General features: G+C 35.9%; 1 protein-coding gene across 2 annotated transcripts in view; it reads left to right on the top strand.

The window, feature by feature from the left end:
* Nucleotides 1–13,415, top strand: part of EFEMP1 (EGF containing fibulin extracellular matrix protein 1) — a 70,245-nt gene that overhangs the window by 39,897 nt on the left and 16,933 nt on the right. For both annotated transcript variants that reach the window (XM_052648740.1, XM_052648741.1), the window contains exon 5: nt 12,474–12,596. In XM_052648740.1, coding sequence (XP_052504700.1) covers nt 12,474–12,596 — 123 coding nt within the window. The remainder of the gene's footprint in view (nt 1–12,473; nt 12,597–13,415) is intronic.

The following is a 13,415-nucleotide window of genomic DNA, read 5'->3' as shown; positions in this document are numbered from 1 at the left end:
ACTGGTTGGATCTCCTTGCAGTCCAAGGGGCTCTCAAGAGTCTTCTCCAACACCACAGTTCAAAAGCATCAATTCTTTGGCGCTCAGCTTCTTCACAATCCAACTCTCACATCCATACATGACAACTGGAAAAACCATAGCCTTGACTAGACGGACCTTTGTTGGCAAAGTAATGTCTCTGCTTTTTAATATGAAATCTAGGTTGGTCATAACTTTCCTTCCAAGGAGCAAGCAAGTCTTTTAATTTCATGGCTGAAATCACCATGATTTTGGAGCCCCCAAAAAACAAGTCTGACACTGTTTCCACTGTTTCCCCATCTATTTCCCATGAAGTGATGGGACCAGATGCCATGATCTTCATTTTCTGAATGTTGAGCTTTAAGCCAAGTTTTTCACTTTCCTCAAGAGGCTTTGGAAGAAGCACAAGCTGGAATCAACATTGCCAGGAAAAATATCAATAACCTCAGATATGCAGATGACACCACCCTTATGGCAGAAAATGAAGAGAAAATAGTATGGCTATTCAAATTCCAAAAGCCATGGAAAGAGATCTGTAGTTGAAGGTCACTGATAGGGGACCTGCAGCTTCACAGTCATCCACATTGACCATATTATATATGTGCCTGAAGTCAAAGGTTTTCATTTAAAGGTTTCCATAAACAAATTGTTATATTTCTAGGGAGAAATAATTATAGGCTAATTTTAAAATTAACAATATGAATTACTCAATTTTTCCATTTTTCTTCTAAAATGAAAACTTGGAATATGATAGACTCTATGGATGTGCCCCATGTGGTAACCATTTTAAGTGTATATAACAGATCTAAGAATATAGACTTTTTTTCAATCTGTGTTTATTCATGCCAAGAAATTCTCTTAAAGACTAAGTTTGGCATCTACCTTTAACACATAACTGGCACAGGTCCACCTCTCTTTGTAGTCTACAGACAGAAACCATGTATAGGGCATGTTTCCCCACAAGATTTTTTTTCAGAGTTTAAGCTGGCAATCAAGCATTAAGCTTCTCTAAATTCTGGGCAAGTATGTAACTTTACAGGTACACAGTACTGCCTAAACATTGAAGAGAACTTTCTGTGCATCCCCCTCTGCTAACAGAGCCATTTAATCCTGTTCAGAAAGATGAGTCCATTTTAAATCCTCCTTTGATTCTACAGATTAGAAGGGGAAAAAGGAAAACAAGGGACGAAGAAACAGTCATGGCTCTCAAGAAGCAAGAGCATGTTTTTCAGGTTTTCCAGGATCCAATGTTGTGTGTTAGAAAGGGTAGAAGTGATAAGAATTGGAAAATGAATCCGTTTTACAACAGCATTCAGGAATTCAGCAAAGTGAGCTTTAATTTCAGATTTTTAAAACTGAAAGAAATTTCAGAGAATATATAGTATTTTTCCTTCTAATGTAAATGGAGGGCAAAATGCCCCAAACTCATTTAAAAAGTCCAAAGACTATTTATATGCTAGCTTGAGAAATCTTTACCATCAAAACTCACCAGGTCATAGTTTTAGGGAACAGTATTTTCTTTTGTCCCCTATTGCCTTTAGGTACTCTTTGAACTAATAATCAGGAGTTATTTGAATGCTATTGCTTCACATCACTAAAAGTGTTTTAACAGTGGGTAAGGGGATATCCCATAGCTTATCTAGGTCAAACACAATTTATCAGCAAATTAAATTCAAGTATGCATGATAATTCATGAATAACTTGGAGGAAATGGTAACTATAGTATCAGTTTGGAACAAAACCAAAAAGTCAAATCTTACTTGGTATGATGGCACATGAAACACTTGGGCACAAGCTGATAGTTGCTTGCATTTAACATTTTGAACACTGAATAATCTTCTGCCTTAATATGGTAAAGCCTGCAGAGTCTTCCTTCCTGAAAAATTCTTTAAACTAACAAGGAATTTGTTAGTATACTGTATATATTTTGTTAGTATTTGTTAGTAAACTATATATACCAATAATATATAGTATATTATACAGTATAGTATAGTATAACATATAGTATATATTAGTATAATAACAAGTCTAGGATTTCTTAACTACTTCCTTGCTCAAGGAAGAGAGAATGAAAAATAAAACACTTAAGATGAAATCTTTCCTTGTTATACTTTGTCATAGAGTAAGTTTTTCAGATGTTAGAGGAAAAATTATAAAAGTATAAAAGCAAACATCACAATATATATTGTGTATACACAAAGATATATGTATGTACACCATATGTCAAAGAGAGAAAATATAGATATTTCATCTTATTGAATCCTCACAACTTTCTACACTGGGGTAGATGCAGCACTTATTTTTCAGTGTTTTTATCAAAATTTTCAAACTTAAAGTTGAGTGTGTGATAAATGAACATTGATCACCCACCATCCAGATTTAGAAACTATTAATATTTGCATCCAGTACCTTAACACCATCTTTAAACACAGATAACTGGTCAAATCCCACCTCTGCCCCTGCCACACATATACACACACGCTACTGGGATTAAAGTTACACCAGTTGCATATTTCCAGTGATAGGAACCTCGTTATCTCTTAATATCTTAAAATGTTCAATGACCACAACATTTTTTTCTTTCACTGAACTAAAATCTGCCTTCCTCGGATTTCTGTTTATTCTAGTTCTGCTCTTTGGAAAGACATGGTCAAGATCTTTTTCTTCTTCTTTAAGCAGACCTTCAAAATCCTCAAGTCACTCTCACAGCAGACTAGCTCAGATACAAATTTCATTTTGTAAACTGGGTACAGTGTGGGGGGAAGATAAGGATGATGTAAGGAGAGTAGGGGCTATAGTCCTTCTTAAAGGCTGGCATTTTCCCCGCCCCCTCAGGCCTTGATACGTAACATTTTCATTTTCACTTAGTTTGAAATAGTCTTAAATTTCAATTTTGTTATCTTCTTTAAATCATGAGCTCTTTTGAAGTGTATGTCTTCTTTTCCAAAAGAGAGTGATTTTTCTAGTTTTGTCATTATTATTGTTGCTGTTTCTATCTTACTTGCCTTGCAGTTAGAGAATAAAATCTGTATACTGCAATTTTTGAAGTTTATTTAGACTTAAAAGCAGCATATAGTTATTTTCCATTAATGCTTTCTCAATATTTGAAAAGGTTATATATTCTGTACAGTGTTCTATATGTCAGTTCAAAGATTTTAACTATGTTATTCATATTTTCTATTCATTTTTGCAAATGTGTGTTTATTCTTTTAGTTACTGGGAGAGATTGTTAAAATCTTTTACTGTATGTAGCCATTTGCCCTTTAGTTTAACTCATGTTTGCTTTATCTATATTGAAGCTGTGTGATTAAATGCAGTTAAATTTAGAATTTCTACATTTTTCTGGTGAACTAAACTTTTATCATTACACAGTATTATTTTTTATCCTTTCTAATCTTTTTTTCGTTAAAGTCAACTTTGTCTGATATTAATATTGCAAAGCCAACTTTCTTTGGGTTAGTGTTTACATAGTATATTTTCCATCTTTTTTCTTTAATCTACCTGTGTCCTTATACTTAAATCATTTCTATTGAAACAGCATATTTGGGTTTTGTTTTTGTAATCAACCTGAGAACTTTTGGTTTTCATAAGAGCATTTAATTCACTTACCTTTAATGTAACTATTGATAAGTTTAGGTTTAAGCTACCATTTTCTATTTGCCTTTTTCTTTTCATTCTGCATATTATAGTTTGTTTTTCTTTCCTTTCTTTTTTGCTTTCAAACTAAAATGATGGACTATTTTGTATTATTCCATTCTCCCCTGTATTATATTTGAGTTTTATATTCTTCTACTATTCCTTTTAGTGCTTTCCCTAGGGGATACTTTAACATATACCCTTGACTTATCAAAGTCCAGAATAAACTGGTTTTATTTATTGGTTTTACCTCTTCCCAGACTAGCAGGACTTTAAAATACTTAAAATCCATTTATATTCCTGCCAGCATATGCACTTTATTCCCATGTATTTTAATTCTAATTTTTTATAAATTATGAAAGACCTTACTATTATTGTTTTATAAAGTCAGTATTCATTAAGATTTACACACATATTTATCCTTTCATTGCTTTTCATTGTGCTGAAATTTTGAATGAAAAAGAAAAGGAAATTTAGCACAAATTTGGTGTCACACACCTCACTCACTTCATCCTACCTATCCATTTGGAATTCAGAAAACTGGAAGGGCATTCAGCATATGGGAAAACATTATGCAGAAGCATCATAAGTACAGTGTAATGAAATGGGTAGGAAAGTACACACAAGAACGGAACATGCTCTGAGGGCAAGAGGCACAAAGATATACTTTATTTTCAAAGTCTTAGGTAGTTAATGATTTGGAGAAGTATTGCCAAGTTACATTCAGCAAATTTAGTAGTATGCCTCAATTTAGTGGGCACAAAAGCTGTTTATTGTTAAATGAACAAGAAGTATAATGTAATTGGTCTCATACAATTAGGAGGTCCTCAAGCCATGCTTATAATTGGCATTGCCATAGCCAGCGGTTTATGTGACCTCAAGTGATGACTGGGCTGAAGGAGTAAGCCAGGAATGTGTGTGCCTTGGGCTAGAAAGGCTGACTAATCTGGCTGTTAAAGCCTTAAGGATTGGGGCCAGGAGTCGAATCACAGTGTTCAGGGAAGGCATGGTGGACTCCTTCGAATGTACTCAGCCTCCATTCAGTTCATCACTCTCCAGTGGTGTGATCTGGAGCTGGAAATAAGAGGGAGGTGGGAGGGGCAAGATGAAGTAGTGGGGCACCAGAAAACACAATTGAAATATAAGTGCAAGTGAGGTGAAAATCTCTGTCATGTCCAACTCTTTGTGATCCCATGGACGTCGCCCACCAAGCTCCTCTGTCCATGGAATTCTCCAGACAAGAATACTCAAGTGGGTTTCCATTCCCTTCTCAGTCAATGCAAAGGCATCCCCTAATAAAATGGGATCACAACTCCTCTGAAGGCCATTCAGTGTGAAGTAGGTCCTTGACATGTATGGGATGGGCTTGAACTTTCACACAGAATCCTTTATTCCTGGTACTGAGCCACCCTAGAACAAAGACTGACGGTACTGCTTGTTTCAAAATACAGTTTTACCTCCATTGTATTAATGATTGATTATAGATTAATGATTGATTGTAATATCATTCAAATACCAGGGTCATCTTTTCTCAAATATTTTTAATGGATTATTAAGATTAAGAAGAAAAAAGAGAGTTTACCTGGATGTGACATATTCACAGAGATTCCAGAGAACACTCCTGACAATTAACAACCATTTACCAGTAGAAAATGTATTTCCCTTAAGACTGAAAGTAATAAGCTTCACTTTGACAGTGTGCAAAAAGAGCTGAAGAATGAGGATTAAGGTCTTTGAGTCCTTGCTTGCTGTCTTGTTTTGGCCTGATGGGTCCATTTGGTTTGTTTGTAGTAGAGATGAGTCATAAGTTGATTATTTATGTTTACCAGTTGATTTTCTTCCCCACATTCATGAATGTTAGATATGACTTCATGAGGTTAGACTTGAACCTCATGTCTAATCTCATCCAACATCTTGCAAATGAACACCTCTAGACAGAGGAAACTAGGTGAGAGAAGGTCATTTGTAGTGCAAATCCACTATCAGGGCTGACAAGGCAACCCCAAGTACACGTACCATGACTTTTCCACATGGTGATAGCACATTTCAAGGGTCTGTTAGAACGCGGTGCAGTACCAAGGACTTCCAGTATAGTTGATTGACTACTCTTCTAAAAGGAACAAATGAACTATCTGGGAAGCTGATATTTCTTGATTTTGGTGATATTTTTGTTTATCATTTAAAGCAAACCAAACTATTAACAATCTGTCTTGCCAAAACAGATAAGAATCTAGAACTATAAATCTACTGCTGGCCATCAACAAAGACAGTCCTCTTTTGTTACTCAATGTCAGTATTTATTTTCCCCACTAGAACTGCTTAGCTTGGGTGAATTCTAGCTGATAATTTCAGAAGGGTGAAAAGCTAACTAGAACTGGGCATCTGTCCCAGATAAATCTAATTCCAGGACTATTAAAGAAGCAGCAAGGGAAATAGAAAGCCTTTGACAAAAATTGTTGATAATTGGCTAAGGACTGGGGAGGGAAACGGAAGACTTGGAGAGCTATGAGTGTTACTCTGATGGAGCAGAAAGATGCAAAGGAAGAATCAAGACCCTAATGATTAACAACCCTCTCTTTAATTCTAAGAAAAATTATATATATTTATATAATATATATATAAGAGATATATATATATGTATACAGTAGAACTTCTACTATCCAGAACTCTTAAGAAATAAGCCTTTCTGGAGACCTAAATTACAGAAGCAAAAGAGAAATGTGTCTTGACTCCAAGATTTCTCTGTTCTGTGTTACCTTGAGCAGGTCACTTACCAACCTACATTTCAGTGGCATCCTCCTGCCTCATCCAATAATTGTGGATAATGAGACCATTATTCTACAGGATTGTTATTAGGATAAAATCAGAGACTTGTAGGTCTTATTTCCTAAGCAAATAATAGATGTTTAAATACTATTAAATATTTACCTATTTTTATACCAGTTAATTTTAGAATTTTAACAAATTTGTATATGAAGTCATATAAAATATTACACATTTTATCCTTAATAGATTTCAGTCAATATAATATAATGCCTTGATTACTCAGGCTATCACTATCAATAGCCATTAATGGATGAAACAGCAATAAAATAGCAATGCCTCAGCACTTGCTGAAATAGATGCTATCTTCCAGGATTGTATTGAAAAATAAGATTAATATCCAAAATAACTATAAGATCTTCACCCAATGAATCTCTTTTCTTCAAAAAGTTTCATAGATTAAGTAGAAAGTGTACTTTTCTAGGAACTAATTTATTATCCTGTCACTATAGAAAAAAAAAGAAGGAAAAAAGAAAAGAAAGAAAGGAGGAGGGAGGGAGGGAGGGAAGAAAGCAGCTAGGAGTAAAGAATCTTCTCCTTACAGCAAATGTGAATCTTGACCTTTTTCTCCTACTTCTTTTCATTTATGAGATTAAATTAGTATTGTTGGTGAAGACATAATAAGGTTTTAGAGCCACAAAGATCAAGAAATAGCAGCAACTTGAATTTAACCATTACCTTTTCTTTGCTATCAAATAATATTTTACAGTGGCCCACTCGGAACTAGTAAAGATCTGGTTATTTTACTCTAAGGATTTATGGTCTGGAATTAAAAAGATGTATTTTGAAAATTCTGAACTAATTAAAAATCTGTGCATATCATTAAGGACAAATAGTCCATTTTACAGACAGAGAAACAGAAAAGGAATTGATGTCATGGCCCTAGATCACAGAGGCATTGACAGAATAAAAATAATTTAAGTCCCTTATTTCTATTTCAGTGCATACTCATAAAATACAACATCTAGTGAATGGTGGCTTATTCCAAAGTAGTTCTAAATTATTCCCATAATGTAAAGCAGCACAAGAAAAGTATAAGTGGTAGTATAGAGCATTTAAGGTACACAAAATCTTTGCCCATGAAAACACACTGAAGTAACTCCATGTCGTGGTAAGTTATCAAATTATGGAAAGAACATTGCAAAGATTAAAATGTTGCATAAGAGAGAGAAAGCAGCATGAGTCAGGGGTTTGGGAAATATGAGTCATACTGAAAGGCAGGAGCCAAAAACATAGAGAATGAGGGCCTAAGCAGGGACTTAATGGACACCACAGAGATGTGGACACAGTTGCCTCTACTAACTCTGAGAGAAAACCAAATATGCAGTTCCATAGACTGGAGATCAGTGTGATAAAAAGGCTAGGAGTGAGAGCTGAGCGAAAATCAGCTGGATTATTTAACGCAGTGATGATGCCAAAGTCAGCAAGAGAGGGACCTACAATAGTATAAATCACTAGAAGGGAGAGTGTGGGTACATTTTTGAAAAATGAAGGAATCACCAAATATTGCCATTAGCTATTCTTAATACATTAGAATGATGAAATGTGAGTTGATTTATGTGTCATGATATTTTAGGAAGCACATTCTATTATTTTGTACTTTGGTAATGTTTACATTAGGCTGTGTCTACATAGTTCAGAGCTACTTCCTGTGGTGTTCAATCTAAACTCTAATCACACCTTTGCTCTGTGCTCTGTGCGGTGCTCAGTCGTGTCCAACTCTTTGCAACCCCATGGAGTGTAGGCCGCCAGGCTCCTCTGTCCATGGGATTTTCCAGGCAAGAATACTACAGTGGGTTGCCACTTCCTCCTCCAGGATATCTTCCCAAGCCAGGGATCGAATCCACGTCTCCTGCATCTCCTGCATTGGCAGGTGGATTCTTTACCACTGTACCACCTAGGAAGCCCAATCACGCCTTTAAGGCCTTGAATTTTGCTCATGACTTGAGTTACCATTTTATGAGTGCCTTTAACCAGGCACTGCACCAAACTCCTCATACACAGTACCTCCAGCCATGCTGACTCCAGCTGTCTGCCATTCTTCTCATGCAAACCAATTCTATCTTATCAGCATTTTCTAATGTGATCTCCCTTCTGCCTAGAAATAGCCTCCTATTTCTTTTTCTTTTCAAATTTTTTTCACATGTGTTGTTTTATTTATTTTTGGCTGTGCTGGGTCTTCATTGCAGCATAGGCTTCTCTCTAGCTGGGGTGTGTGGGCTTCTCATTGCAGTGGCTTCTTTTGTTGTGGAACACAGGCTTCGGGGTGTGTGGGCTTCAATAGTTTGCAGCTTCTGGGCTTTAGAGCACAGGCTCAGTAGTTGTGGCACATGGACTTAGCTGTTCCATGGCATCTGAGATCTTCCCCTGACCAGGGACTGAAACCATGTCTCCAGCATTGGCAGGCAGATTCTTTACCACTGAGCCATGAAAAAAGCCCCTAACCTCCTATTTCTGCCAATCCACATACCTTACCTTTCACCTCCTTGGGCCAGCCTTCCACCTCTGATGCTGCCTTTTTCTTCCTAGCTTCTGTATTTCTCTACTCCATTGCTTTATAGCCATTTCCATTTGCTGACATTTTGGTGTGTTTCTTACATTTTACCTGTTACTCTGTCTTGTAAATGTTTAGTTCAGTGAGATAAAACACTGACCCTACTTTCTTTAAACTATAGGCATTCATTCTTAGAAAACAACCTTGATTCATTCATCCATTATTGAACTATTATGTTTTGAAAACCCATCATGTTTCATGCACTCTATAAGGTTCTAGGAATACAGAAAAAAAAGTAATACATAGACCTTGTCCTCAAAGAACTTGGTTTCAAGGCCCAAGAACCATGATAACTGTCTACCTAAAGAACCTAGTGAGCTGAACTGTCAAAGATAACTTACAAATAGTTTAAAAACAACACAAAAACTCCTCTCCCCAGAGTACTGTTTCCTAGATTATCAGGGAAACTGTGGCTTACCTGAGTAGTTTCCCGTATGAATAAAGAATTGCTTTTGCCAGTAAGGTATTCCCACCACAGAGGACTTTTATAAACATATCTGGGAAAGCTAGGTCTGCTGGTGCATCTGCACAGAGATGGATATTCTGCTTTGAGTTTCTAGCATAGTAGTATATTTTAGATGCATACAAGTAGAAAAGATAATCATAAAAGAGTGTAACAATTTAAAATTATTTTTGCATGATTTTGTATAGATGTGTAGATAAACAATAACAGGATCTCAAAGAACAACTTTCAAATTAATAAAACCATGTTATTTAAATAAACCAACAAATTTACAGTCTTATTGAAGATAGTTCAGAGAAATCTAGTCTATCTACACATAATTTCAGCATTACATAACTTGCAAAGAGCAAAGGAGATAAATATTCTAAACTCGAGTCAGAAAAGCCATAAATGAAAATGTAGTCTGTTCATTTACTAGCAGATGGCAGCTCAAGGTATAAGATGAAGCATCCATTCAACTCCTTTGGAATAATTTCTGAAAGGGGATTTCATGCAATTGTGTTTTATTGAATTTCAGGGAGTTTTCCCATCTGAAAGAATTAAAACTAAAAATGAATCCAGGTAAATAGAAAGTATATTAAAAATATCACCAGTCAATCCTAGGTGAGGTAAACCCTGTTTCAGTTTTGTTTGTTATTGACAGAGAAAGGAATATAGTGGCAGTAGAGATGGTGGCATTTTATTTGCTTTTTGGGTTTTTTTTAAATTAAATTACTTTAATTCACCTAATACTTTTATTAAATTATCCTTCTTAGAAGGTAAACAAACCTGGCTCTTAAAAAAGAACTGGTCCAGGGAGCACGACTTTTATGTATGAAACCTATTTAATGATATATTAATTCCACTGGAAATGTTAGCCTATTTATCAAAGAGAACTGAAAGACAACAACAACAACAAAAAAAAACCGAATAGGAAGGAAATCACATCAGGAATGCGATGGGGTGGAGGCAGTTTGCAAAGGGATGTCTCAGAAAGAAAAGCCACAGTCACTGGTGAGGCCTCCTTTAGAAAATGTAGCAGCCAACCCAAGCCCTTGATCTTCCGCCAGCATGTACTGAGGAAACTTGCCACATCTGAATCTCACATTGCTGTATCTCTCAGGGCTGTTATCACTGCAAATGCTGGCAAATGTTCTTGACATAAAACAATAGGAATTCTGCTGTCATTTCTGTATTAGCGAGTCATAAAGCTCTGAAGAAACCCCAGTAGACATGTTTTCATCAAGTGCATATGAGAAAATAATAAAAGACACACACACAAAAAGCAGATAATCTCAAAGAAAGATTGCTGTACCTTTGCATAGTACCTAGAAAGGACAGAGTTGTAATCACTGATTTAAAAATAGCAATAAAAATTTTCAAAACAGACAAAAATAATAACAAAAATTTTGCCAGAACTTTAAACCCGTATAATAAGAATTATGTAAGTAGATGCTTTTATAGGTTATTATCCAATAAATAGCCAGGCACCCCTCGGGGATTCTTTATCTTCCCTCCCTCTTTCTCTTGGAAAGAATCCCTCTTGTCTTTTCCACACCCAGCTAACCAAAGCCGATATCTGAGGACAACTCTCTTATAACCTGAGCTTCCTACATTAATATGCTGGGTAGTGTAAGTGCAGCAATTATGCTTGAAAATAAAGGAAGATGAAAGGCAACACACCCAGGGCTACTCTCTGAGCCTCTTAAAGGGAAGGCAGGATTTAGGAATAAATTCTAATTACTGATGGTTCATTTTCAGTACTGATTTTTGGCCCACTATTTCCTCCAAAGCACTTCCATGGGTCTACGACAGTGATGATTCAGATACCCCAAAACCTCTCTCAGTTTTTATGTAAAATCTGTCATCTAGGAATACAAATTTTAGATATTTTTGAAAGAAGCTTAGAGTCTTCAGTTGTTGAAGAATGCCAATATTTCATAATCTTTTCACTGTGCTATTTAACCTCATAAATATGAGATTCAAATGAATGCAAAGGTGATGTGGAGAAGTTCAGAACTAAATTTCACTTAGAAGTTATTCCAATATGAGTGCACACACACAAATCCACATCATATTTTTCCCCAGACTTTAAAGGTTTTATTTTGTATTGGGGTAGGGCCGATTAACAATGTTGTGGTAGTTTCAGGTAAACAGTGAAGGGACTCTGCCATGCATATACATGTTGATCTCAAACTGAACATTTTTTTTACTTTTCTAGAACTAAATCTATCTACTCCTTAAGGTACATTTAGTAAATTATTCCAAGATGTGAAATGCTTTGGTAAAATATGTATTTTAAACTACACCAGCCTATCTCTCCTAGAGAAATATGATTAAATTTAATCCCTTTTATTTTGAAATCTGCAATGAAAAGTTTATTCATCCATGTTATGCTAAAGTTTATGAAAAAAAAAACAGCAACAAGCAATGCATAATATTAAAGCTTTATTTTTACCTAGGTATTAGGCAGATTTTTAGAGATTGGTCACTAGAAATTATTTCAAATGTGATACATTGAGTGGAAAAGCAAGTATCATACAATTTAACATTTTTAAACACACAAAACAATACCATATATGCTAATGGGTGCATATATGTTCAATGAAAGTATAAAAAAAATCTCAAGGAAGGATTCACGCCTACCAGGATGGTAGTAGATGGATGAATAAAGGGATGAGAAGAAGTAAAGCTTTGGTCACACCTCCAATGTTTGATTTCTTAACAAAACAAAGTGAACTGCAGCATGCGTGGCAGAATGTTAGCATTTGTTAAATCTATTAATAAGTGATATACAGTGGCATCTATGAAATTACTTTCTGAACATTTGAAATAATTTATCATTTTAAGCATTTCCAATAAAACAGTATTACAGAGTAATGTTTTAAGAATAGAGTGAAAACTTGGTTTCTTTAAGAAAAGTATGGCAAAAAAGATGGAAGAAATACCAACATCTCCACAGTCGACTCAAACTCTCTCTGTGCTGCGTGTCTTTATCAGACATAGACGAATGCACTGCAGGGACACACAACTGTAGAGCCGATCAAGTGTGCATCAATTTACGAGGTTCCTTCGCCTGTCAATGCCCTCCCGGGTATCAGAAGCGAGGAGAGCAGTGTGTAGGTAAGTACAACAGTGCAGTGAGCCAAATCCTGTCTGGAGCATCTTAATTGTTTAATACTCAGGCCTTCAAATCAAAGCACTCATCTTTATTTGCAGAATGATAATGCTTATTCTTTCGTTGACTACCAACCCATTTTCCATATTAATGAGAAAAAAACAACTTTATAGGTTAAGCATATTCTGGATATCAGAGTGTCAGTTATGTCTTAGACGAAGCAAAAACAGAAATTTAGGGTATGAGTGAGACCACAAAAGCAAAGAGGAAAATCATTTAAATTAGTTATTTGGTGTCCTAGCTCTAAAACACTGATGCTATGGGCTTCATTCACTAGGTTTTAGTGTAACATAGCTTACGAATGTGTGCTGTGTGTATGCTCAGTCACTCAGTTATGTCCAACTCTTTGTGGCCCCACAGACTGTAGCCCACCAGGCTCCTCTGTCCATGGAATTTTCCAAGCAGGAATACTGGAGCTGGTTGCCATTTCCTACTCCAGGGGATCTTCCCAACACAGGGATGGAACCTGAATCTCTTGCATCTCCTTTATTGGCAGGTGGATTCTTTACCACTGAGTCACCTGGGAAGCTCTATAGAGCGAATAGTAAGGTTCAAATCCCAGCTCCATCCCTAACTCACTTTTAGTTACTTAAATCCTCTGTGTCTCACTTCTTTCCTTTGCACTGTGGAAATAAAACCAGCCCCTATCTCAAGAGCTCATGTGCAGGAATGCTTAGAATGGTGCCTGGTCCTGGGTTGAATAGTTGTGTGCCATCATTATGTAATGAGTTAACAGACTTGTACTAAACATTCTTTATGTTACA

The sequence above is a fragment of the Budorcas taxicolor genome, chromosome 11, assembly GCF_023091745.1.
Source record: "Budorcas taxicolor isolate Tak-1 chromosome 11, Takin1.1, whole genome shotgun sequence".
Classification (NCBI taxonomy): Eukaryota; Metazoa; Chordata; class Mammalia; order Artiodactyla; family Bovidae; genus Budorcas; species Budorcas taxicolor.
Note: the sequence above shows the minus strand (reverse complement) of the source record. Positions and strands in the feature narration are given on the sequence as shown.